Source organism: Onychomys torridus, chromosome 4 (assembly GCF_903995425.1).
Source record: "Onychomys torridus chromosome 4, mOncTor1.1, whole genome shotgun sequence".
NCBI classification, from domain to species: domain Eukaryota; kingdom Metazoa; phylum Chordata; class Mammalia; order Rodentia; family Cricetidae; genus Onychomys; species Onychomys torridus.
Window position 1 is genome coordinate 91,415,814 of NC_050446.1, and position 27,806 is coordinate 91,443,619.

The 27,806-nt window shown below is 44.9% G+C and overlaps 1 protein-coding gene across 1 annotated transcript in view; it reads right to left on the reverse strand.

The window, feature by feature from the left end:
- Nucleotides 1-2,318: 2,318 nt before the first annotated feature.
- The window catches only part of Rasgrp1 (RAS guanyl releasing protein 1), a 66,768-nt gene continuing 41,280 nt past the window's right edge, over nt 2,319-27,806 (reverse strand). The window contains exons 6-17 of the mRNA XM_036184528.1: nt 26,572-26,725; nt 23,481-23,654; nt 22,474-22,590; nt 20,345-20,620; nt 18,392-18,472; nt 17,098-17,202; nt 15,838-15,947; nt 15,060-15,204; nt 13,368-13,404; nt 12,574-12,726; nt 7,002-7,384; nt 2,319-4,849 (exon numbers count right to left, since the gene is read on the reverse strand). Coding sequence (XP_036040421.1) covers nt 4,715-4,849; nt 7,002-7,384; nt 12,574-12,726; nt 13,368-13,404; nt 15,060-15,204; nt 15,838-15,947; nt 17,098-17,202; nt 18,392-18,472; nt 20,345-20,620; nt 22,474-22,590; nt 23,481-23,654; nt 26,572-26,725 — 1,870 coding nt within the window. The 3' untranslated portion in view covers nt 2,319-4,714. The remainder of the gene's footprint in view (nt 4,850-7,001; nt 7,385-12,573; nt 12,727-13,367; nt 13,405-15,059; nt 15,205-15,837; nt 15,948-17,097; nt 17,203-18,391; nt 18,473-20,344; nt 20,621-22,473; nt 22,591-23,480; nt 23,655-26,571; nt 26,726-27,806) is intronic.

Below are 27,806 nucleotides of genomic sequence, written 5' to 3' on the forward strand. Positions count from 1 at the left end.
TGGTGGGAAAGCTCTCCTACTCTCCCACCCTCAGGGCAATCTCACCCTCCCCCACTCCTCACCAGCAGAGTCAGCTCTATTGTGCTGCCCAGGCTAGGTGCAGGATCCACTCTCCCAAGTGCTGCACTTGGTGAGGGACAGGGCCAGTTCTCCCTAGTGTCAGCCTGTGAGGGGCTGGGCCAATTTTGCAGCCCTCTCATCCTGCAGTGGTAATAGGAGCCATGGACACAAACAGACTGGTTGCAATAAGGACATCACCATGGCCCTGTGTGGCAAACAAGCCACCCACCTTAGCCTGCAGCTCATCACCTTCACCTCTTCAGATCTGCCTCTCTCCACAGGACATGAACCACCCTGTCTCTTTCTCTCTCCCATACCCCACCATATATTTGCTCACCATAATCATGCCCAGGCCACAACCGGCAGGCATGTAGGTAGGTCTCCTGCCGGTGCCATCCACTGTTAAGGTAGGTTTTTCTCTCCAGCTAAACCTGACTTTACACTGTTACAGACACACCCAGAACTGTTCCTCCTAGGGGTTCTAATCCAGTGTGGACAGTGGAGATACTCTATCACAGCTGCTCACTCCTGCAAACCCTCAGTGCAGGCTCCAGGTCACAGTTGTCTGTAACAACCAGCTTGTTATCTGTGGACAACACATAACTGGCTTTTGATTGGCAAGTATGTGCTGTTTTATCTATAGTAAACTGATAAAATTTAAAATAATCTGCAACATGCAAAAGTAAATATTATATGTGCCACAGTCACAGGCATGTGTTTTCAAGCCAACCCTTTGAAGAATGTGGGGAAGGGAAACTGTTGGTCACTTGTAAACTTAGAGTTTTTGTGTCTGTATTTAATATTTTTTTTTCATGTGTGGTAATTGAAGCAGAAGCCTTTCCATAACTAAGAAAATACATGTATCAGTACCTGTGTATTCTGAAAGGCAAAACAGTATAAAATATACTTGTATATGAGGAAAATATTGTGGAATAGACAAAAAGAAGTTTGTAGAAAAATTTCACATTTCTTCTTTCTTTTCATGAGCATTAGTTGTTGACAGTAAGGGATGATTTACAGCTAATCTCTCTGTCTCCCCGTCCATCCATCCATCCATCCATCCATCCATCCATCCATCCATCCATCCATCCATCTATCTGAGAGAGGCTCTTGCTGTGCAGCCTAGGCTGCTCTTGAACTTGATTTTCAAACTTTGGCATCCTCCTGCCTCAGCCCTCTGAGTGCTGGGACTACAGGCCTGTACCACCATGTCTGTTCTTTCCCTCTAACCCTGTAGATTTATATAACTATGAAGGAGACATTAGTTTATTTCTATTGCACTCTTCTTGTTCCTTTTGTGCGTGCTGTGGGGTTGTCCCTGCAACCATCTGCAGCCTTTCCTCAACTGGGCACCTCTGACATCACAGCTGGGTGGAGCCAGCTCTGTGTCCCCAGCTGTGAGCTTCACTGCAGAGAGAAGCCCTGTTGTCTGCAGCCTACCTAATAGCTTAGGTGGGATTATGATGATACCCTTTGCTCAGAACTTGTTTGCAGACTATTTGCTCTTCGATGCCTGTGATGGCACTATGGTTTCTTGGGGCGTTTGTGGTGGAAGGTCATCACATGAGAGTGTTAGGAATGGTTGAGTACATGGAGACTGATGAGGAATGGCATTTCACTGACCTCTAAGACCTAATACCTTTTTGGATACTTTCTCTTTGTTTCTTGGTTTTCAAATTTCATGCTTTTTCTATATTTACACTTTTTGTCCCCCCTTTTTTCCATGTTTTTGCCCAGCTTGGAGCACCTATGAGCACCTGTGGACACGATCTTACTAGAAATTTCCGAATTAGTAACTGAGCTTTCCTCTGGGCTGGGAACATCAGTGCTGTCTGAGCTCGTGAACTGAGTCAGGGGAAGCGGCTGTTGAGCTGTTTCCTTGTACTCTGTAGAGTTAGAAAAACTTGTCTCATTAAAAAGAAAATACATAGCATCTAATTTAAAACCATTTACCAGTACTCCTGGCAAACAGTGAGCATAATGTCAAAAGAATTTATAACCAGAAAATGTCTTTTTACCATGTGAGGTAGACAGCTTACAGTGAGACCTGCAGATTGGGAATGAGGGTGGACAGGAAGAATTTTCACCTTTCCTTCAGGGTCAGCTTGTTAGAGTAATTTCATAGGAAATGCTGTGAGTTGTCTTTGTTTTTTCCTCTTATCCCCCCAAGAAAACTGTTTAATAGAATGGAGTAGTTTTGCTTTGAATTCCAGGAAAAAGTCAAATGAAATGCATAAAGTTAACACAAGACCTTGAAGTTATAGGGATCCAAATGTCTTTTATCATATAAATATCAGACAAGGAAACTTACAAGGTATCAAAAATTTTACAGTCTGTACATTTTTGTTTTCTTGCAGCCTTTACATTATACATCTTTAGACAGAATTTCACAAGTGGTCAGTAAGGGGGTGAGTCAGTCACCAGAGGAGATGGGAAGAGACATCGCTGTTAGTGACAGCATCTGCCCTTGTTTTGGCAGACACACGTCTGCCCAAACAATTCAAGCAAGATGGTAGACAACACTTGGTGTGGGAAGCAGAACTTTGTTCCAGGTTGTGCCAGCAGATCCCACCCGCTCCTACAGTTCTGTAGGATCGGCACCAGGGCAGACTCCCGACATCTTTTGTCCTTGCTGGACTGTAAGGATCTGTGATGAAATCCCTGCCTCCTGTTGTCTTTCCTGTTGCTACTGCAGGACGTAAGATCATCTAGCCATGATCATCACTGACCTAGGCCCTCTGAATTCCTATATTACAGGCTATTTACATAAAAACTCCTTGGGAGATCTTTATTGGGCATGGGGAATAAGAAAAAAGACAGTGTTTTAAAAAAAAATGAGCTATACACGTGTACTGGTACATAGCAGAGGAAATTATCCATAGTGAACAATATGAATTTTCAGGTCTGTCATTACTCATATTGTGAGGTCTATTATTACTCATAATTGTTCCATGTAATTGTTCCATATAATATCACACCTGCTAGAGGTGGATGTACCAGGTGGTAGCTATGCTTTGAGAATTTCTGACTATGGATGTAGAAGAAGGACAAAATTGTGTGTAAAGTGGTTCATTAAAGTCAAGTGAAACTTTCACCATAAGTCAGTTCTTTGTCACTAAAACTCCACAAAGGTACACAGATGGACAATAGGCTTTCATCAGATAAACGTAAGTGATCTGAGTACTTTAGGGGCAGCACCACACAGTTCACACTCCTCTGGAGACTCAGTGCTGTTGGCTGTAGGTTTGGAACTCATTTTGTGAGATGGCACTCTGGGAAGTTGTTCACCCTGTGTATGAATTACAAGTTAGCATGGTGCCAGACCTCCCCAGCATGGAAGCGAAGTCTTCCCAAAAGGACACGTTCAGATGAAATGTTTTTGAAAGCTGAAAAGCCGACAAATTTTATGAATAGCTTCCCAGGCAACAAGTCAAACCCACACTGATTTTTAACTTTCATGATAAATACTCAGAGACTGTTATTCATGATTTTGCAAAACAATATAATTTACATCATTAGCAGTTTGTCTTCTAATGAACAGAACTGTATTTGTGAATTTGTGTAAATTACTAAAAGGTATTTGATTCACGTCTGCATTCTCTAAAGGAGAAAGTCTGAGCTACATGCATGCCTGATACTGTATATACATATTCTATACATATGTACATGCTGTCAGCTGTTAAAGCCATCACATCCATTAGCTTATTTCTAGATAGTAAAAGTGAAAACAGTTTAAGCACAAATTCAGTTCAAAAGAAAACCTTATGATAGTTTACTTAAAAAGAGAAACTTGAGCATGAAGAATTAAACACTGTCTACAGACCATTTCTTTTAAAAAGTCACGGATTCTTAAGTGTACCCACTAGAGAATACATGGACAAACACGTTTATGTCATTTGTCTTAGCTAATTAGCTGTGTATGGCATGGAAATTGCTATTTGTGGATGGTGAGTTGTAGTTTGTATTTCATGATCACTAAGACCTAGGGCTATGAGTTGACCTGCAATTGGATAATGTCAAGTTCAATTAAAAAGCCCTGGATTTAAAACCAGGCTACATGTCTAGAAGTTCACTTCTAGGTAGATAAGCTGATGTGCCTACCAGCAAGGGAGGAAGTGGGAGTGGGGTGGGGCAAGTGAGGAAGGACAGGAAGGAGGCTCTTGATCAGATCTGAGGTAGTGAGGTAGGGATCAGTGTCACAAACAATGCAGGCATGTCCAAGTCACCACTTTCAGGGTATTGTTTCCATTATGAGCAGACTTGGGTAGAAGTTTGCAGAAACCCTGGGGAAGGCAGCACATTGGTTCTTCAGGGACTTTTCATCTACAAATCAGTAAAGCAGGCTGCCTGAGACACTATGAGGAAACTATAGTCTTATTTGAGCACACGGTTTGGTATTGGTTCCAGTAAAGAAAGAAAAGGGTTTTAATATGAATGCTCAAAGCTTTACCAAACTTGAGCTTCCCATTGAGTCCACTGACTGAAAACCAATGACTCACATTAAGAATATTTTAGGTAAAAAAACAATGACGCCAACAACAACAGCTGGCTTTCCCCCTTTCAAGACTTCATCTGAAGTTGCCCGAACCTCTACAGTCAGTTTTTGAAGTGAGATCCCAGGATACGTGTCCACAGATTCTCTTGAATTTCGGGATTAAGAACAATTACCCCGATCCATCTGTGCCAAGACATGATTGCTTTTCTCAAGCTGAAGGGATTCTATTTTCTTCTGTGCATACTTCAGTTGGATCTTCAGGGCATCATTATCTGCTTTCAGGGTGTTTATTTCCTAAAGAGAAATGAGAATAGGACATGTTAATAGAGAGGCAGTGAGTGGGAAATCACGTACAGCATCGAGAGTATTCAATTTGATTGGTATCTCCTATTCACTGAGGTTAAGAATTACCAACTATTTTCAAAGTAGTTATTTAGCTGTGAGTATAAAATAACACTTTATCATGGACATGAGCAAATAGCAATTACTCTTTGTTATCGTATCACAGATGTGAGTGGCTAGCAGACAGAATAATCCATTCTTGGGAAGTGAGTGGAGGAAGACACCACCTTTTGATAGTGTGTAGCAGGCATTGTAACCTAGCAGAAAGTAATCTGTGGTCTGGTCTACTCTGAACAATAAAAGCAGTACCTCAAAACAGTGAAATGAGATGTTATAGTTAATTAAACCTAGGCTCACAACCCCCAATAGTGATAACTAGTATGCCTTTCTGATGGAAGACTCTTGTCTCATCCCAAATGGGGATTTAATGTTCCACTGGCAGCAATTTCACTGTATAGCCATTGGGTAATCTCCAAGCTTCTGGTGTCGAGGAACGTATCCTCAAGTCGTACTGACTTACATGGATGTCAGAAAACATAGGTGCAGCATCTGATTAACTGGGCACCCTCTGGGTTCTCAGACTGAATTACCTCGTGCTCTCTACCAATTTATGTGAGATTGAGTGCTTGCTGCCAGCCTGACACTGCTATGTGATAATAGAATGCTGTCAGATAATAGGCAGCTAATCCTCAGGTACACTGGGGCAATAGGTTTTGGCTGTAAACTTTAGATGGGCTGAAAGTGCAAACACATAGTTCTAGAGCCCAGGCATATCTGACCCAAATGTCTTAGTTTCCATTTTTATTCAGTTCCGCGCTGATTCAGTTATGGCATGAACTAAAATAACACATTGTTTTAATGTGTATTACAATACACAGCTGTAATCAGCCGTCCTTATTGCATGCTATTTTAAACACTAGTTTAACTGGACTCATTCCTTGTGGCGAGGACTGTTGGATTAAAGACCAGTCATTGCAGGTCCCTAATGGAAAAGCAGGGCACACAATTGTTCTCTAAAATGCTTGTGGAGAATTCTGGTCCTCAGGTCTCTATGATGCAGGTAAGAAAAAAAGAGAAGCAGCTAATAAAACATCAAGGTTTATGGCCCTCGTAGTTGGGTGGGAATTATTCTGTCAAGTGTTTCTCATGGCATTATTCACAACTATTTTGCTACCTTTGATAGGCATGTAAGATTTGAAACCTCAGCATGCACTCTTAGCCCTGTATTTTACAGAGGACCAACCAGGTTACAGTGTTTAATAACTGGCATAAGAAATGTCTGGGATTAGATACCCGAACTTAGTAGGCAGAAGCAGGCAGATCTCTGAGTTTGAGGCCAGCCTGGTCTACAGAGTGAATTCCAGGACATTCAGGACTATACAGAGAACCCCTGTCTTGAAAAACCAAAACTAAAACAAACAGCAACAAACAAAACAAAACCAAAAATAAATGTCTTAGTCTCAGACCAAAGTCCTCTACTTATACCATGTTCCCTTTTCACGATCTCTTTTATTGCTCTAAAGAGTAACTTTTAGCGGTCTCTCTTCCTAAGGTAACCCAAGTGTGGCTACCTCCTGATTAACTTGTCTGCTAACATGCATTTTGAAGGTACTTTGAGTAAAAGGCATGTTTTCTTCCAGAAAATCTGTGGCTCTTTGTCCCATGTTCCTCCTGCTTCCATGTTCTTCATTCCAGTCACCAAATCAAGTCAGGGATGTTGTCTAGCACACAGCTCTCTGACTCTCCCTGGCAGGGAAGGAACCTTGCTGGTAACAATGATGAGCATCCTGGAACCTTGGGGGTGGCTTCACTGTATACTACACAGATAAGCTCATTAAGCTAGGTGGATGGTGCAAATCTTGGTGTCTGAGGGAAAAGGGCATGAAAACATTCCTTAGGAAAAATAAACACCATTCAAGCTAATGTCTCCTCTCTTCCTTGACACTAAAATGGCTTATGTTACCTACATTTGGCAACTTTCTTCCTTTTTTTTTGTCTGCTAACTTAACTTGCTAGGAATCAACTTGTTTTGGATATTCGCTCTTATGCGTTCCCTATTGGATTTTACTTCAGCAGGAGAGCTAAAAAGGGAGAAGGGTAGCACCTGTTCCAGTTCTTGGTAGGTCCGGAGCCTGAGGTGAAGCTCCTGTTTGGGTTTGATAAGAGATTCTTTGTTCTCCCACTTGACGAATGCTCGCTTTCGGAGCAGCACTGGGCTGGGGCATGGGGACGGGGGACTGGGGAGCACGTAAAGAGCATCCTGCGCAGGCTTCCGTGGGGAAGACAACACAAAGTGACCAGCAGGTGTGTCGCCGCCAACCCACGGGAACGATTCTGTCTGGGTGGTCTTGTGGGCAACAGTCCTCTTCAGTCGAACTGAAATCTTCTGTGAGGACACGCCCAGGAGCATGATGGTCCGATCCTTGCTCTCCTCACTGTGGTCCACAGCCTCCCCATTTTGGAATATAAAAGGTCCTTCGTCAGGTGCTGCGGGGAGATACATTTGTTAGTGCTCTCTGACAATGATGAACTCAAGATTCACAAAATTTCTTTCAAACGGGACTTTCCTTATTTCGGGAGTTCCACTTCCAAGTACCGTCTGTTTTGGGGCATGCATTGTCAGGCAGGAGTAGAAGCAGTAACCTAGGGGTTCAGTGTCAGGATTCACCCATACCAAGGAAAGAACACCTTTTCCTTTTTACCTTTTTAAATAAGATTTTTAAATGTGTATGATGTTCTGCCTGTATTACGTGTGTGTGTGTGTGTGTGTGTGTGTGTGTGTGTGTGTGTATGTGTGTGTGTGTATACCACGTGCATTCAGTGCTCTTGGAGGTCAGAATAGGGTTTCTGGTCCTGTAGAACTGGTGTTACAGGTGGTTGTGAGATATCATGTGGGTGCTGGGAACTGAATCCAGGTTTCTGCAAGAGCAACAAGTGCTCTGAACCTCTGAGCCATCCCCTGAAACCAAAGCATCCTTTTCTGTTTACACAAAAGTTACCTGGATAGTTACTATTCCTGTAAGTAAGTTAAAATCCTTGCCTCGATGTAGCAAGGTTTTCTAAGCACTTCTAAAGATAGCTGGATAAACATATAGACAGAATGTTCTGTAAATGCTTTCTGTGGACTCGAGGGCAAGAGCTATTACTCAGAGTTTGATTCAGGTACTGGAAGTGCTACCTAAGCAGATAGACAGTGGGAACTCTCTGTGGGACTCACTTGTATGATTGGTACAGATTAATGGTGAGGTGGCAGAATTAGTTTTGTGGAGTGTGTTCTAAAATGTTTCATACTTACTTGATTCTGCAGGGGTCAGAACAAACCAGCCATCTGATTTTTCTTTTAGCCAATATACCTGCCTGGGACTCAGTCTGGAAATATTAACTATAAGGAGTAATTTCCTGAGAAAGTAGAGGATTAGAGGATGCATTTGAGATGGGTGGTAAGATAAACTGGAGGTCATCCAAATTTACCTTTTGCAGAGATTTAGCACTAATTTTGAGCTCCATGAAAAGTAATTGGGGTCTATACAACATTATGAATAAATACATTTTGGATTCTGTTTATTTCATTAGGTGGAGATGAAAAATATCCTACTTTCTAGAGCTTAGAGAATGAAGTGATTTTATACATGAGTAAGGTTTTTCTACTTTTTTGAAATACAGTTATATTAAAATGATACATTTTTCTTATTGCTGAATTTAAAAAGGGATTCTTTTGTGTCTGTGTACAGAGGTATGTGCCTGTCTGTTTCATGCCTGGAGGCTAGAAGGCACAGGGCATCCTCTATTACTTTACACCCATTCTCTATATTCCTTACCCTTCCTTTTTCATGCAACAATATCCATCCTGTAGAATGCAGAATCTCCAGCAAATTTGACTCAAACATACTGAGTCACTCCACAGAACCAAGGCTGGTTCACAGGGCTACTTCCTGTTGACCAGTTCAGTGGACTATCTTTCAAATCCCAGAGGTAGGAATAAGCTGGTGTTCTGACCCATAGAGCAGACCAAAGTCAGAAGACAAGTCCTTTCTCCAGATGCCTTCTGAGTACAGCACCCCTGAGGTTCAGAAGATGACATGCATTTTTCCCCAAAGCTGCCTACAGAACAGATCTCAAGATAGTTGTCTAGTTAGGTAAAAGCCTATGAGGGATGTGCAATTCCTCACTAGCCAGACTTGCCAGCATCCCATTGACAAGTTTGCTGGGGCACTCTTGATTTCATGCTTTACAGAGAAACTCCCTTTCCTGTGGCTGGAACTGAGGCATCAGGCATCAAGGTGCTTTATTCCCGTACCACACCCATCCCAGGTCTCTAATACCTTTCCCTATTCTGCTGCTGTTTTCTCATTCTATCTAAAAATGTGTTATATACCTGTTAAACAAGTTGTAAACTTTAGTGTGTCTGTGTGTTTACCATGGTGAAGGTCAGAGGACAACTCTGGATTCAATTCTCTCCTTCCATTTTTCAAAATGATTTTAAAAAATTATTCATTGGTGTTTTGCCTGTATATGTGTGTGTGTGTGTGTGTGTGTGTGTGTGTGTGTGTGTGTGTGTGTGTGTAAAGGATGTCAGGTCCCCTGGAACTGGAGTTAAAGACAGTTGAGATGCTGGGGTATGAACCCGGGTCCTCTGGAAGAGCAGCCAATGCTCCCAACCACTGAACCATCTCTCCAGGCCTGTGGGAGACCTGCTCCCATTTTTCCCCCACAGGGTACTCTTGAGGAGGGTGAAGTGAGAAATATTTAGATTGAAGGATAGAGGAGAAAGAAACAGATAGAAACACAGGATAGCCTCAGGAGGGCCTGGATCATTTTCCATTGGCTCCTTCTGTCTCTTCTATTTATAGGAATGCCAAGGGGTGGAGCAAAAGACCTCCCCCCAGCTCAGCCAAGTGCAGCAGACCCTTCCAATCACCTGGTAACCATGTACATGGCCAAGCAATCCTCTCAATGCCGCCCTGCTGGGTAGAGCAAGCTCAGATCTCACTAGGAAACTTTTGTGGGCCTCCACACAGGCCCCTCTCCTTCCATCATTATGTGGGTCCCAGGGATTGAATTGGGGCCACCAGTCTTGCACAGCACACATCATCACCTCGAGAGCCATCACACCAGCTGAGAAGCAGGCGTCAGGTGCTTCTGTTCAGCCATCTTGAACCCCCTCCCTTTCCTGACTTTAACACAGTCACACTTTAAACCAACCAGACTTCCCAAATTATGCCCCCTCTATTGTTGAGGCAGAACTCCAGAAATCCAGAGAATGAATCTTGAGGACTCTGCCCCTCTGTTGTAAGGGCTTCTTGTTTTGGAACAGGGACAACGCACAGTCTTCCACCTGGCATTTACAACACACCTGACTGGCTTCTACTTCACTTCTTACCTCACTTCCACCACAGCACCTCACTCATCCCAGCAGCTCTGCCTACAGCTCTCCTGCCTTTTGCTCCATCTGCCATCTTCTCTGGAGTATTCCTCATCTTCCTCATGACGTAGCACCACCTTTCCTTTGAAACTTGGCTGAAATTCCACCTTCTCCAAGAAGGCGTTCCCAGCAGCCCGACACAGCGATCCCTCTGATGTACACATCTGTCATCTGTGTCCCCACAGCCTACTTGGCCTTCACTGGCTTCCACCCTGCTCCATGTCAGGATGCTGTCATTTCTCCCAACTGGAGACATTCCCTCTACTTCTCTGCCTTCCAGACCTGGGGAGACTCTGGTCGATTTGCTTCAAATTATTTCCGAATCACTCTTTACTTGCATTCTGCCATATGCAGAGTTAGCTGTGACAATTCTGGCTTAGCCCTGAATGATTTGGTTAATCTTCAAGCAGAGATCCAGAGTTTCTCCTTTTTTTTTTTTTTGTCTGTATTTACTTTTCTGATTTTAGAATTTTAGTCATTTTTCTTCACCTGACCTCTCAAGGTTCTCAGTCCAGGGCAGGGTGTTAATTTAATGGGTGGGGCTCCTCTTCTGGAAGAAAACCAGGGATGATGCACAGTCACTGAGCCAGTACATAGTCTTGCCGGTAGGGAAGCCTATTTTCTGCTGCCAGCCCTAAGTGCCAGTCACATTGTGTTGGAGGCCCCTTTCTCAGTTGTTAGCAATGAGTCTGGTTCTGGTCACTTTCGTGCATAGTGGTCTCTGTTAAACTGCAGAAATTAAATTCTCAGCAGTGTCTGCCTCCTTCTGGAAACAGAGTCAAGAAGGCCTATGGTTTCAGCTGCTGCAGGTCGTAGGAATATATCATAAGAACTCAGCTGGTTATGGTGAAGTCACTACCTGGAGGAATCAGGGAATTCCTCCAGAGGAAGCTAAATCCCAAGGAGTTTTTGGTGTTACTTGGCTTGTTATATATCAGCTGTATTCTGTTATGAAAATCATGTGTGCCTTAATAGTTTTCCCAATTGACTTTTCCCTAAGAAGGGCTCACAGTGAGGATTGATCACTCTCTGGACATATACATTCCAGGAATTTGGAGAACAGCCTCAGGAAAGGCTTTCTCTGGAATCAGATATCTCCCTTAGCCACTTTTCAAGGACTATAGGAAACACTGCCCAGGTGGGTGCTCAACTTTCAAGGACTAACAGTGATAGCAGCCCATGTACAAGTCTCCTGACTTAAGGTAAATTCCACAAGAGGACACCGCCTAGGTCAGGTGGACATTAAGTAATAGCTTTACACAATTTAGCTCGGACCCTCCCGTTTTTATACTGGGACTTCCAGGGCACAGGAGGGAGAAGAGAAAAGAGAATGGAAGAACTATGTGGGTAAGAACTTGAGAGGAACAAACTGAGATGGGGAAGAACTAGATTGAAGGGCTAGAAGAGAGAACTAGAGGAATGAGATGGGAAAGGAGGAAGAGCCAGATGGGGAAGAACAAGATGAAGAAGAACAAGATGAGAGAGAAGGAAATGGGAGAGGAACTGATAGGGGAAAGAACTAAATGGATGAGAACCTAGAAGGGACAGAACTAGATGAAGGAATTAAGATAGAACCTAGAGAGGACAGTAGATAAATAGAGAGAGAAATCAGTCAAGAAAGGAGCTAGGCATGAGAGCAGAATAGAAGCTGTGTAGAGAGAGAACTATCACAGAATAATAAAGTGTATGAACTAAGGAGTTTCGTGTACATAGATTCATTTCTTCAAAGATTAATTATCAGCTGGTTGTAGATTCTTTCCGGACCCTGGGAGGGGACTATCGAGGGGCTGGACCCCCATAGCCCTCGAGATTTAGCTTCTACTAATATTGTTTCAGCTTCTGCTAATAGTATGTTATCCAGACATTTCTGAGCTATGGAGATGTTAGTCTTCATTTCTGAACACAGCTATTCATTTTACATAATATGTTGCTTTCAGACTGCATGTTATGCATGTTATATATTCATTCTCACTGTCTCTCCCCCTCCCCATTTTTCGTCTAGGTTTAAGGATAGAGGGAGAGAATTAACATGGGATGCTGCACTTAGTGTAGGTGCCCAGAAGCACATGATGACTTTTCTTTTTAGTCTAATTTCCACTCTGTTACAACACGCAGAGAGTTAGAATCCATGATGAGTCAGCCATGGCATAACAATTGAGGTCAAGGCTAACTGGAAATAAGAACCATGGGGTGATTTTTCTTACCTGCCAAACTTGACCCTTAACCACAGCAAACGTCCCCGGTACCTGCTTACCATGGAGCAGATCTTTGGTTCCCAGTGGGCAAAGGTTGGACATTGGCACCACAGAGCTGATGTTCTCCATGGACACTGCTGGGCTCTTGATTCGCTTCTTGCACTCGAACACTACCAGATCTTTGCACTGTTTGTGGCAGTTCATCCCGCAGTCTGTGGACAAGACACTCTGCTCAGAAGTCTTTCACTCACTTCTCCAGTGACTCTCTCACAACCAAACTCATGCACTGCCCTCTTGTCGAACTCAGTTGGTCTAGCCTCTGCAGCTAGGACACCTGACATTCCTAAGGGATCTAGGGAAGACCACCTCCTGATTCTTAACCCCTTGGTAAGTCCTAGAGTTTGTCAGCACCACATCAATGAGTTTCAGAACTCAGCAGCATTTCATTGTGGAGAGAAGAGATGCCAACCTGGAAAATTAGGTCCTGGGGTATCTGCTGAAAAAAGAAAACCTGACTGGTCCTGTAGTAACCTTACCCAGGGAGATTCCCTTTCCTTGAGCATCTATCTTTCCATGTTTCTATAAGGAGCACAGTCATCCATATTTCCAGGGCAATTGAGACAAAGAGAGGGTCTTGTAGAGGGAAACTACCTGACTGGACTCGTAGGCATCCCTCTAATTGGCTGGCAACAATCCCTCTTAGGATGCTCTTTGGAAACCAGTTTGGACACAAGGCTCTGAACTCAGCCGAGAAAGTTTGGACTGAGTGGACAGCTACTATGCACAAAAAATGTGATCAAGGAGAGCTCTTCAGACAAGGGAAGTGACCCCATTCCCCAAAGCTGAGACTTACCTTTACAGCGATATCCTTGCTTGATCACTCCCCAGAGCTATGAGCCAAAGGAAACAATATGGCACAAGTTATTTATCTGTCTGGTGTGAAGCTGCACCTTGGCATTCATTCTCTATCTTCACTCTATTGTCTGTCAAAGAATAGAGCCTGGTAGCATTCATTCTCTGTCTTCACTCTACTGTCCATCATTGGGTAGACCCTGGTAGCATTCACTATTTATTTTTGTTCTACTGTCTATCAGTGGGTAGACCCTGGTAGCATTCATTATTTATCTTCATTGTACTGTCTATCAGTGGGTAGACCATGGTAGCATTCATTATTTATCTTCATTGTACTGTCTATCAGTGGGTAGACCATGGTAGCATTCATTCTCTGTCTTCATTCTACTGTCCATCAATGGGTAGACAGACCCTGATAGAATTAATTACATTCATCCTACCATCTATAAATGGGTAGACACTGGTGGCTCTCTCATGTCCTAGTCCTCTGACAAGAAGCCACTGGTCAGAGACAACTGATACCTATGCAAGAGCTCTGTATGGACCAGCACTCTGCATGTCTGATGAGGATGAGCCCAGACCAACAGGCACCCTGAGCACTCAATGTGTAGTCCTGGGTCATAAACTTGGGTTTTGAGGAAATTGGGTTGGGACAGAGGGTAAACAGCACAGCACTCAGGTAATCTCTGAGATAAGATTTTTTAAAAAAATCTATTTTTGGACAATTTCCCTCATGTATATAATACATTCTAGTGATACTCATTCCTTTACCCCATCCTCCTTTATCCTTCTCTCATTTCCACTAACCCTCACTCCTCTCAATAAGTTTCCCTCCCAATGCCATATCATTTTAGTTTTTGCTCTGTGACATACTGAATTTAATCACGGCTCCCCCTGTAGGGTGTGGAGCAACCCACTGGAACACCTGTAACTTAATTTCTTTTGAAAGGGGAAGAAATGCATCTCCTACTTCTTGTTTTCTAACAATTTGAAACAGCATATAGCACTTTTAAAATGTATATCCAAATTCCACATTTCCGTACCATTTATCCCAGACATTTAATGCACCAGGGAAGAAAAACAGCAGGAAGAAATTAGTGACAGGCTAAGCCCCTACAATTGAGGACTACGTTTTCTGGGTGTTCTCTTGAGTTCTGAGCTGGAGTGATTATGTAAGGATTTTGAGACCATGTCTGTCTTACTCATTTAAACTGTCCTATATGCTACTCCCTCCCCACCCAAGCCCCCTGCAACCCCACCACACCTGATGGGGATGTCTTTCTGTATGCTGTGAATGTGTTGCTCTGATTGATTGATAAATAAAGCACTGATTGGCCAGGAGCCAGGCAGGAAGTATAGTATAGGCGGGATAAGCAGAGTGGAGAATTCTGGGAAGTGGAAGGCTGAGTCAGGAGACGCTGCCAGCTGCCATTGCCATAAGAAGTAAGATATAAAGATACCAGTAAGCTACAAGCCATGTGGCAAGATATAGATGTATAGAAATGGGTTAATTTAAGATGTAAGAGCTGGTCAATAGTTAGCCTGAGCTAATGGCTGAGCAGTTTTAACTAATATAAGCTTCTGAGTGATTATTTTGTAAGTGGGCAGCAGAACTGTGGGGGCCTGAGCGGGACTGGAGCAAACCCCAGCAGCACACACCAAGTTCCACTCTGACACTCTGAGAACAACTTACAAAGCCAGCACAGTTGTCACAGAAAGTGGGCTTCAGGTAGGTGGTCTCTTGAAAGTTGTGAGGAAAACCCAGGCCCAGCTTGGAGTAGATGGAGCTGGCCCTCATGAAGTAGGCTGTGATCTCGTCCCTGCTGATGAGGCCTTCCCTGAAGCAAATGACAGGCAAGGAGGTGAGTAGAGGAAGGGTGGTTTCCAGCCTTTGGAGCTAACCTTTCCTTTTGTCCTTCCTAGGGCTGCTTCCTTGAGTTCTCCTCAGAGTAAGGGCATGGGACAGCATAGAGTGAGAAAGCGAGGCGGTCTGACTGCTCGTCACACCTGCTACATGGCCAAACAGATCAGTGTGTTCCAGACTTGAAAGGGAAGTGGTGTGGAGTGTGCGTGTAGGAAAGCAAAGACTTCATGCCTGTGTTTGGCTTGAGACAGGAAGGACACTTGTAGAACCCACTGGCCATGCATTGGTTTTCTGTTGAGAACTAAGATAGAGCTTTCAGAGCCGTGAGGAAAATGCAGGACGCGTTGCTCTTTCTGTGATCTGTAACACCAAAGCGGGAAGGAAGGCCAGATGCTTTCTCCTAATCTGGTGGCATTGGGAGTCTTCATGTGAGAACTATTCAGAGAGTGCATGGGTTTCATGGTTTGCTGCAGTCCAGACTAAAGGAGCGAGGCCTTCACTTGATTGTGGCTCTTGCTTCCAGGCTTATGAATCACAGAAGCCTGGCAGCACATGTATTTGAAAGTTCCTCAGTGACCCCTTACATAGTCCCACACACTATCCTCACCTGTCTTTGTCCATCACACAGAAGGAAAAGGGAAAGCTAGCAGCGATCTTTTCAAACTCCTCCTGAGAGATGTAGCCATCCTGGTCGAGATCATAGTTCTTGAAGACAGACTGAAAAAAAAAAAAAAAAAAGAGTTTCTTTCATTTACTGAAGGAAACCGATCATCTCTCCCTTTAGGTAAATGACAAGGGGGCGATACGTAAAAGATTGGTAACCACCTAAATAAGAGCAGCACTGAGACACACTCCCTAAACTGTGGCACTGGCACAGCAGGGGACATCCCGGGACTCTGCTGCACCAGCCACCACAGGCTGCCCAAGTGATCCCAACCTGTAAGTATCAACTGTGCCACACACTGGCCACTGCACTGGGTAGAGGAAGGGCGAGTTCTCCCTCCACTCTGCTCTCCCTGCAGGGCGCTGTTGGCTTTTCTGGGAAGCTCATGGCCTAACCCAATTGGAAGTGCTCTCTTCCTTGTACTGTGGGATAATCCTTCTGTATGCTGTGAGTATGTGTTACTCTCATTGGTTAATAGTAAATCACCAATATAGGTTTGGCCTATAGCAAGGCAGGATAAAGTTAGGTGGGACAATCAAACTGACAACTGGGATGAAGAAGGGTGGAGTTGGGGAGACACAAGCGAGCTGCCCCAAGAAGCAAGATGCCAGAGAACCAGCAAAGCCACGGGCCATGTGGCAATACATAGGTTAATAGAAATGGGTTAATTTAAATTTAAGAACTAGTTAATAATAAACCCGAGCTATTAGCCGAGCATTTTGTACTTAATATAAAAGCTTTTATGTGTTTATTTGGGACCAGGTGGTTGGGACAGGAAAACTCTGCCTCCGTTTACATCTTTGAGCCCTGTACTCCTCATTGTTCTGTATAAAGACAACATGTAATCACATCTCCTTCCTCTGCAGTTAGCCAGACCAAGCGGTGCCAAGTTTCCCATTTTCCATGTTTGCATTATTATATGCTGACATTTGCCACATAATAACCAATAACTTTTAATCATATGTTCCCCTGTAAGGGCCTTTAAGCAAGGCAAACCCACATCATTGGAGACCAGGGTGTTGACATTATTTTCTCCAAAACATTCTACGGCCACAATGTGTGGAGTGAAGCAGCTTTATGTTCCCAAGGGAACGAGCTCCAGCATTCACACCTTTGTCTCCATCACCCTGGCCCCCCTCCTCCCCACATCCTAAAATTAAAGCAGGTGACACCATGATTTTCTCTGCTGAAATGGGTACTTACATCCACCATCCTCTGGACATGTTTGCTGATGGTCTTCGGGTCAGGTTTGGGAGATACTCCGGAGGCCCAGTCTACTACAACCGGTGGCTTCGAAGGTGTCAGGGGCTACAGTGGAATAGGGAAGCGCTTGTGACTAATCCAAGGTGACAGGGCTCCTTCCTTTCCTGACATCTGACTGTGTGCCGTGGAAGAAGAAGAGCACACCCAGTTGGGATCTGTCTGCATTAGCTTGGCTCACAGGTGTCTACAGTGCTCCTACGTGACCCTCAGCTGCAGATCATTGCTCTTCTCAGTGGGCCTGACTTCCAGATCCCTCTCCATGAAATCTCTTCTCAGACCTATCAACAGAGGCTAATGTGAATCGTGTCAACTGCCTCTGGACTCCAGTCACATTTTAGTAGAGATGGGTGAGAAAAAACGAATCAAGACAGCAAGATGCACAAGGAAGAAATGCAGTCTGCACATCTGAGAGAGAATCTACTGCTGATCATTTGAAATTTGGCCCCAATTAAAATTCCCGTGGGAAAAAAGTTGCCGACCCTTCTTCTGAAATGCCTCTAATGCCCTGGATGTGGACCCTCCTGACCGTCCTATAGAGGCAATGTGACTTAGCAACCTGACATCAACAACGAAATGATTTCTTGTGTGTAGGCAACTCCCTTCCCTCAAGTCCTTGATTGCAGAGTTGGGAAGCTTTTCAGGAGATGGGAATAATCCTGCTGCTTACTTGCCAGTAAGAGAGGCAGGCTCAGATAGCCTGCAATGGACCTACTGTGTGCAAAGCCAGGGCTTGGTGCTGTTTTGAGCTCTGTTGGGCATAGGCAGTCAAAAGATCCAGCATCTTCCTGTCCCAGAGCATCACTGGCCAATGAAGTTTCTTCTTTCGACCACAGCAGAAAGTTTCACAAACTTTGCTCTTTAGTGTGAGTATTGTTGCCATCACCCAGTCTTAGAAAAGGGACATGGGAACGCTGACGGGGGTTGGGGGGTGGGGGCAGCACTGTGTCTCGTGACGCTGCCTGCTCTCATTTGTAAGCCCCCTGACAAATTTAGCCCACCCCACTTAGGCATACAGTCACTTCCTGTTCACACAGCAGTCCCTTCGTCTAAACAACAAACTATTTATGGATAAGAATTATGTGTCACACGTATGTGGAGAAGCTTTCTATGTGTTTTGCACACAGCTGACCACACAGCACAAACATGCTGAGTAAGCAACTGAAGGCCAGCTTCTTGAGAAGGAATCAAGCTTTCAAAGGCCTGCCATACTTGAGCGTCAGGATGAGGAACTCACCGGGGCTCTGTGGTTCCTTGGTTCTCGGGCATAGGAAAGCTCATAGATTTCATCTTCAGTGTAGTAGAGATCCAGGGATAACTGCAGGGGAAGCAGAACATGGTTAATTGCTAGGACATGCTACCTCTTCCAGAACTGAGGGGTTTTTTCTTGGTTGCATTTTTTTCCAGTGGTTCATCTTGGTGCTTAGCAGTGATTCTGTTTGTTTTTTAGATTTATTCGTTTTATTTTATGTTTGAGTGCTCTGTCTGCATGTGTGTATGTGTAGCGTGGTGTGATTTATGGCTGCAGAGGTCAGAAGAAGGCATTGGATTCCCTAGAGCTGGAGTTGCTGATGGTTGTGAATCACCATGTAGATGCAGGGAACTGAACCCTGGTCCTCTGTTAGAGCAGCAAGTGTCCTCAACCACTGAGCCACCTCTCCAGACTCAGCAGTTTGTTTTTAAAACACTAAGTGAGGGCCAGTAAGATGTCTCAGCAGGTAAAATCACTTGCTGTGGGAGCCTGGAGACCTGAGCTCAATTCCTGGAACCCACATAAAGCTGAAGGAAGAGAAATGGCTTCACAAGGTTGTTTTCTAACAGCCATACCGGAACCTTGCTAATGCTTGTGCTCGCACCTGCACACACACACACACACACACACACACACTCACTCACACACACACACACACTCACACACACACACTCACTCACACACACACTCACTCACACACACTCACACACACACTCACACACACACACTCACACACACACACACACACACACACACTCACTCACACACACACACACACACACTACACACACACATACACACACACACTCACTTACACACACACACTCACACACTCACACACACACACACTCACACACACTCACACACATACACACACACTCACATACACACACTCACACACACACACTCACACACACACACACACACACACACACACACACACACGCTCACTCACTCACTCACAAATAAAAAATTAAAATTCAGAAAGTTTGCCTGCTATTTCAATAGGGAAAACATCAATCTGTTTCTGTTAAAATGTTCTTAAATACTGATGAAGTTCTAAGATGTTCTCTTTAATTGTGGCTTACTATCTTATGCATCTACATAGAATTGATAATGGTGTCTGAGGCCAGAGACTTGCCAAAGTCACTTGATTAAAGAAAAAGGGTTAGAACTCTAAAACTGCGCCCAAGCGATGGGTGAACCCTGTGGCCATCAACATGCTCTGTGAGGTAGGAAGATACCATGGCCACCATTCTTTCCACTATGGACAGAGAAGCAAGTTTCAACTTGTGTAATTTTAGGATAAGAGGTTTGAATCACCCCAAGACTGGCCCCTCAGAGTTCACAGAGAAGGAACAGGCTTGGAGAGTATAGGCCCACATTCATGCAGCTGGCACACTGAAGCATCACAAATTTGGAAGGAAGTGCAGCTGATTTCACCCCACACCCACTACAAACCCTGGTCTCCACTCTCCACATCTACCCTTGGCTAGGATGTGTCCAGGCACAGAGATCTAAGCTGAAACTAACAGGACCCAAAGAGTCGCTAATTTTCTTATTTTGTTTTGTTTGGCTGTTTTTGTTTTTGTTTTTTTACCCCCATCATACTGTATTTTATGAGAGTACCCTGTCTCCATTTGTGACCAAGGCTTGCATCTGATTTGCTACCAACTCTGCCTTGAGAGCTTAGGAACAGCTTTTGCAGGAGTAGGAGCACACCCTTAGAAATCTGCAAGGCACAGTGCTTAAAAGAAAGCCTCCTGGGTCCCCTTCCCCAACTCAAGTCTAAATTGAGGCCTCTTTTACCTAATAAGTGTCAGCTCCTCTGGGAACTTGACCTTTGTGCCTCCATATCCCATCCATAAAGAGGAGATGAAAGATTGGCCCCTGGGACATAGATGGTACTTAGTAATTATTCTTCCATGGGAATCTCACCGTTAGCAGGTGTACCAAGTCCTTGTTGGCATCCAACGGTGGGGCCACCTCTTGCAGCTGGACCAGTTCATTGATATGATTGTAAAGGGCCAGGAGCTTTTGGACGTTCACCTTCCCATCCTCCAGATAGTCAGGCATGGCTTCATATAGGGAAATGAGGTCCTTGAGGTGCACCCCCAGGATGGGGATTTTGAAGTGGGTGCACTCCCCGTAGGCTCGTCTGTAGTTGTCATAGTTTCTGCATGAAGACAGCAGTTCAGTCATCTCACCCAGAACCTACAAAGCAGAACGGAAGGGTCACAGACACCTGTGGGGCCCAGTGTGCTGCCCACACCAGCCACCTTGCTTACTCACATGCCCACCATGATTTTAGCCCATCCCTCATTTGTTGGACAGTGGGTGATACATTTCATTTGCAGCTGTTACAGCTCTCAAATTCAAACTCCAGCTACATCAAATGTCAGAGTAGAGGCATAAACCAAGTATGTCTTCCTCCACATCACTACATAGCTTCATCTGAAGAAGTGTTATCATTTTATATTCAACTGATTTATTTTTAGAACTAATATAAGCACTTGGCACACAGTTAAAGGTACAGGAGTATCCAGTAAGTAAGTGCCTTCATGACCCCAAACCGTAAGTTGCCTTCCCTGGTGTCCTTGAAAGCTTCCAGAAGTAGGGTGTGGAATAATGTCTGGCATGTGAGGTGAGTGGGAGCTGCCTTTGTTGCTGCCCCGGGAAGCTATGGGCTGCAGTAATGGAGTGCAGGTTACGACTCTGTGACTCAAGATTCTCAAAATGGGTCTATGTCTACAGGAGCAGCCAGAGACAGTCTCTTCAAATACACCGGGTTGATGTTGGCTACAGAACCCCCTTCCTCAAGTGTGATGATGACAGCTTTTCAGAAGTGAAGATGTGGAGCGACTTCGCCCATCATGTTATCACATATAATAACCATATTAGACACTATGCCAAGTTCTTTTAATAAAATTGTATCTAGCAAGAACCATCTTATACAGTGAGGGAGTAAGAGGCTTGGACCGTGCCTGCTCAGTCACTCTGAGACAGCAAGAGACCCCCTCTACCCCTTTGTCTAATGCTGCTGGCGAATGTGAGCTATGTGAACTCACAAGGTGAGATAAACAGTGGGATGTAGGATATATTACTTTTTGTTAGTGTTTCCATGGTTTCTGATACATAAGCAATATTTTCAGTGTGGTCTCAGCAGAACTGTTAGGGAATGAAAAGGTGACTAAAGATGTTTCTGGGTACCCAGCCATAGGAAAAGGGCTTCTCACAGGTTGATGGAAGGGATAATTAAGAGGGAATCCTTGAAAAGAGGATGAAGACATGGGATAAATGGATAGGGATACTGAGACTCAGAAATCTTTCCCTAATAAGAGCCCCCCTCTCCAGTTCCAGTTTACGATGCTTGTGGTTTGTGGATAGGAAAGTCCTCTGACACAAGATGAGAGTGCTCAAATAGCCATCATTAGCCAGCCCATACCAGGCACGGCTCACAAAATCATGGTGGGCGGTACTTATACTAGCAGCCCTCTGCCATAGAGATTAAAGAATTTCCTGTGACGTCTAACTAAGAATGTAGGGCACTGTATGAGACACTTAAGGACAATCATCCCATGTAAGACGTGTTATAAGGCCGCAGCAAATGGCTGGGGGTGTAGGTTGGTGACCAGGCTCTTCTCAACAATACTGTATCTAAGGAGGGTGTTTCCAACTCTGGAAATTCAAGTGCCTGGAAAGTCTGCAAGAGTTCTGGTAAGCTAGTGCTCCAGGCTGTCACTGAATTTGACACACTCTACGAGCAACTGAACTTCTGTTTGTTTGGGGAACACATTCTTAATCGAAGAGAACTGGGCAATGGAGTTGATGACCAGGACAGCAACTGAACACTTGATGCCTTGTAGCCACAAGGAGGGTGCACACATTATTATAAGTGGTCTGGCAGAGAGGGGCACAGTGACACTGAGGCCAGGTGGAATCTCACACACATTCTCAGGTTTGTGACTCACCCAGCCTGATTTCCTCAGGGTATGCCTCACTGGTCCCTAACCTTGTTGACAAGGGTTGTGTAGTCTTAAGGGCCCCAGAGAAGACAGCTCACTGACCTTATTGATCTCATGTGGGACATGTGAGCTTGTCTCCTTGAGCCTGGAGATGGAGCTGTGACACAATCCCCCTATCACGGCCATCAGCGTGTTGAAGTTCTGTAGCTGGTGGAGCTTCTGTGACACAAGACAGATGACAGCACAGTCACTGTACATGTTGTTACATAGGGATGCTTAGAAGCTGACATCTCTATACTGCATATTTTCCATAGAATTGTTAGACTAACAGCCAGGAGCTGCAGTTTCCTCCCTTCTCATTGACCTCCAGACCCAATCTGAGATCAGCAGGGAGACCATATGCCCCTCTACTGTGGTATCTGATCTGTAGACTACCATCTAAACTGTTGGTTTCCAAAAATCATTGAGTACATGCTTAAGGAAGACTTCTGGATCCAACCCTGTAAGTTCTGGTTCCCTTGACTGGGGGTAGGCTTAGAGAGCTCACCTCATCTGTCTCTAATGAGTATCAGAGCAGGTAGGCCATTTTCAAATTGGAGAAACACTGGTGTAGAGTATCCCAAGTTGGAAAATATAATAAACACAATCTTATTGCCTTAATCCTATTGCCAGGGTTATTACTGAGGCTAAGATATTATTCTACTATGTGATGCTTATGCCAGTAAAGGTTAATAGCCAGGGAAGAGAAGTTAGAATCTCTGTCCCTCAAACACTGAATATACCATTCAGTACAGCCCCAACCCAAGAACCTATGATAACTCAGGCTCTGCTCATCTGTTTGCCATATGGCTAGTTATGAGAAAATAATGTGTCTCCTGAAAAAGCATTAAAGCATTGAGTCCTGCTCTTGAGATGGCCCATGTGGCCTTCTACACTGCTCTTGGGTGAGAAAGCAGAAGAGTTGCACATCTAGACCAGGAGGCAACAGAAGGTGCTTAAACCCCACTGTGGGTCAGAGGGGGCGTAACTCGGACAGGCTAGGCTGAGGGTGAAAGGGCTAAGTCATTTACCTCATGGCCTGGGATGATTGTCTCAATCTGGCCACTCACCTGAGCCACGTGGATGAACTTGATGAAGACCTCTGCCCGGAGCTGCGGGGTGGGACGGCTGAGAACCATCAGTTGTACCCACTGGGAGATGCCATTGCACAGGGCAATGGACCGTTCCATGGTGGGGTTCTCCTTCACGCAGCTATTTACAAGGTAATTTTGATAATCAGAGAACTGGAGGGAAAAAAGACAACCATCAGGTATTCTTGGAGTTCTGAGGGACACATCAGCTCTGCTCAGTGGTGGCTGGGAACCAGTATGGGCAAACAATCCTGTGGCTACCTCCCTGGCACGTGTACTCCCAGGTTCAAAAGAATGATGTGTGGGAGCTCACATCGGGACCTCTCTATATGAAGTCCATTAGGCACACAAGGATGAGTACATCAATTAACCCAAACGGCATACTTGAGTAGATGGTGTTCCCTCTCTTCTGAATAGAGCATAGCATAGTAGAAAATGTTTATTAGTTCCAGCTGTGAATCTCCAGTTCGCGAACACAATTCTCCTTCTAGGACCTCTCTCTTTCCACCTGCTGTCTATAAAAAAACTGTGATCATAAAACCTCCTACTTGGAACATGAGCATGTTCTAAACTCAAGGTACCACATGGGATGGGAGAAGTTCTCTTCTTCACAGTCTTGCACAGATGTGAAGTGGTGCTAATAGGAAAGCCATGCTAGCACTAGCCTGTCTGAACCACCTTGAGCAGGGGCCAAGTGAGAAGGGCACCTGGAACACAGCTAAATAAACACACAGTGACCATGTTTGCCCAACCTGTCAGTAGCGTTAGCTATGGGTAACAATGGAGCTGTGTGTGTATGAAGCTGAAATATCCTGGACTGTCTGCTCTAAGTGATGATTATAGCTGACATGTCCCTGCCACAAGAGTCTCTCAGCTTCAGCAGTAAAGAAGAATCTAGCCTCCAGGGATACCCCTACGGGAAGCTCTGGTGCTGTCCTGAACTCTGCACTTTGAAAGCCAGGGTGGGCAGGTGAATTGGCTAGAAGCATGTGAGCGACGCGTCAGGACCAAGCTAAGTGCCAATGTATGCTTTGCCCGTCTCCCTTTTTAGTGCTGCAGAGATGATGGGAATCCCAACCAGATGAAGACTGGCCACTGCAGCCAGCCTCTACGGACACCTGTTAGACTTGTAGAGTGGTGGGAAGCAAACTTGAGAGAGGCAGCAGGGAGGGTATGAATGTCTGCCTTGCCTAAATAAAACAGATGCCCAGATGCCCATTAACCAATCTCCACCCCGTGGTGCTGTGACTGCTGGTGGGTGGACATATCTGAGTGGGACAAAAGCACTCTTTAGAAGAGCAATGGGACAGCCACAGAAAGCCAAATTCTTCCTGGTTCTAAGAGGAAGTGGTCACCCTCATTCCGGTGGATGCAGTATATCCCTTCTCACTAGAAATAGGTCCACTCGCTTGTTCTCTTTAAAAGAGAGGATTTAATACAGCTTCCCCACAAAGTGTTAAACAAATCACAGCAGAGATACATTTCCCCAGTGTTGGAGGGAAAATTATTATTTGCGACAACTGCCTAGGAAAAATAAAAGCAAACAAGGAACCCACCAAAATAGCCTTTAACAAAGGGGACATACCACTCAAAAGGTACAAGGTTGAAGCTTTTATTTGTAAACAGAGCGGTATTCAACTCAGAGATACTGGCTCCCAGTCACTCTCCCTCACTGTTACTTCTGCCTTCCCGCCGCCGAGTACTGGCACCAGGCAGACATCATGCGGGCCCAGGACAGCTCTGCCAGCTTCTCTAGCAGAGCTCTGATTTCCAGGGTGATAATGGCCTCTTTTCAGAGGCTTCCAGTTCTCTCTAGTCTTGGGACAGGGAAGATGGGTTAAATGGAAAACCCAAAGCTGGAGCCTCACAATGGGGGCCTAGCACTCTGTCTGAGGGGTGCCCATGAGGAAACTGGGTAGTTAGCACCGAGGACTGTTTGGAGTCAGCTACAAGGGGAAGCCCGGGTCTCTGGTTGGGCCATGGCAGTCAGGATATCAATGTTATGGGAGAAGCTATGACCTAATCTCTGCAATCTGGTATGCTCGTCTCCATCCACATGCGGCTGAGCTCAATAAGTTGGTGCTGAGTGACCGGGACACATGAGCTCCAACTCTAATAAGCTGCGCAGACCTTGTTCAAGCCAACCCTCCGGCCCTCCATGCTACACCTGGGGAATACAGGTCATTCTAAGGCAGGCAGCATGGTACTGGCTGGTGTCAGAGAAAAACTGAACCAATACCTGTGGGTGTGAGGGGAACCTGAGTGGAATAAGTGCGCCAGGTTTCAGGGAAGCACATTGGCCAGTGACAGCATGTTGCATCTAACAGGGCGGCAAGTTCCCTTGGGTAGGGGACAAGTGCTCTTGTGTGGAATAGTGTTCTCGGGTTTCCTGTAGAGTTAGTTGTGAGGACTGTAGTGAGGACAGGATGTGCTGGGGTCTCTCCCTGTTACCAATGGTTAAATGAATCCTCTCCCTTCACCTCTCTTCACCTTTGCCTGCTTGGTTATTCCAACAGTGTCAGTTTGGTCAGTGGTTTGCTTCCAGAATGCTGGCCATGTGGGCACCATTTTAGGAATTTAGGTATGTTTTAGAAAGATGGGTCATATTTGTTTTACTTTCAGGACTTCCCAGAGCTATTCAAAGCTTACCCTGGAATCTAACTCTTAGGGAACCTAGTCCCAAAAGAAAAAAATTTTTCTTTTTTTCTTCTTGTTTTTTTTTTTTTAATTATAAAACAATTTTCTAAAAGTCTAATGATTTTCAGGGGTGAAGGGCATATGCATGCAGGATATCGTGTGTACCCCCAGTGCTATGTCTTGATAGGTTGAGTGAATGCTAGAGTGGTATGTGGGAACAGAGGGTGTGACACGGGGAAGCAGAGCATGGGCAGCCAAAGGAATTCTGATGGCATTGGGTTTCCAGATCCCACGATGCCTGCTAGGGAAGTCTCCCAGCACCATGGGCAGGGAGAGGGTCACGCTGGGTCAAGAGGGCAACTGGCAGCGGACTTCTCTGCTTGTGTTCGCAAGTTTCCCAGAGTAGGTTTCCTCTTGCCCCTGGGCTACGTACAGATATCCTTCGGAAGGACTTGAACTCCAGGTAGGTGAGGTGTTCGGACAGTTCTTCAGGTTCCAGATGGTCAAACAGCAGGGAGACTTTCCTCTTCTTGCTGGTGTTTGATTTTATTCTTTGAGTCAGTTTCCTGGACCAGTCTCGAGAATTACTTTTGTGGGTACACGAGAAAAGGAGAAAATACGAATAAGCCACAGCTGATGGGCATGAGTAAGCACACTGGCGTGACCCACAAGCATTCCCAAGGTGCAGTTGGCTAGCTCCACTCGGCCTAAATGATGCATTAACCGATTTCTCCCAGCCAACTTTTTCCCCCATAATAACAATGCAAAGAAGTGGGCCTTCTGGATGCAGCAGGAGGGACAGACAGGAGGGCAGTGGGAAGGGGCACTTTTAGGCATTGGTCCTGGCCCTTCCTCTGGCCTTACTATGTTTACTCTTTCGATGCCTCTGTGTGTTCTTTCATTCCTGTTAGGTTATGGGACCATTGGTGGAAATCACAAGAGGAGGGCAGTTTTCATGTCAGAAGAGCTCAGAGATAAACAGCAGACACGCTGCTGCAAGGAATCACTGGTAGGAGCATGTGCTCACCCTGGGCAGAAACATGTCGTTGTTGTTTGGCCCCAGTTACAAAAATGACCATATAACCTAGCTGAGCCGAGAATGACCCAGTGAGTCCTCAGTGTCCTCACAGCGCACCCCAGACTCTCTCTTAGTCTCAGGTTTGCACTAAGCAGCTAGTGTTGGAAGGCAGTGGGCACAAGCTTGGGTTTCTAAACTAGCCTTTCTGACAGCCTCAGCTCAGAATGTAAGGATTCCTTGATTTTGAGTTTGGGAAAGGCTACAAATTCTGTAGACCTCTTCTCTGTATTCAAGACTCTCAAATGAATGACAAAGGAAAGCAAACCTTGCATTTCCTTAAATACATCAAGTCAGGTAATATCCTCAACTAACATTTTCTAAAGAATGAATGATGCAAAAAACCTTGGGAGAGAAACTTCAGCTAGAAAACATCAGGACAGAAGACTGAAGTTTTCAAGAGGCCCTGGGCTCTTGGTTTTTAATCTTTAAAATGAAGATTGTTGCTTTGAAAAAAAACCCAAAACTCTTTTATCTATCAAGTTGTGTAATTCCAAGCAGAGAAGTATAGAGGACCCAAATGGATGAACAGACTGATTTGGGATTGTGGGGTGTGGCTTTGAAATCAGATCTTTGTGCATGGCTGCTACATG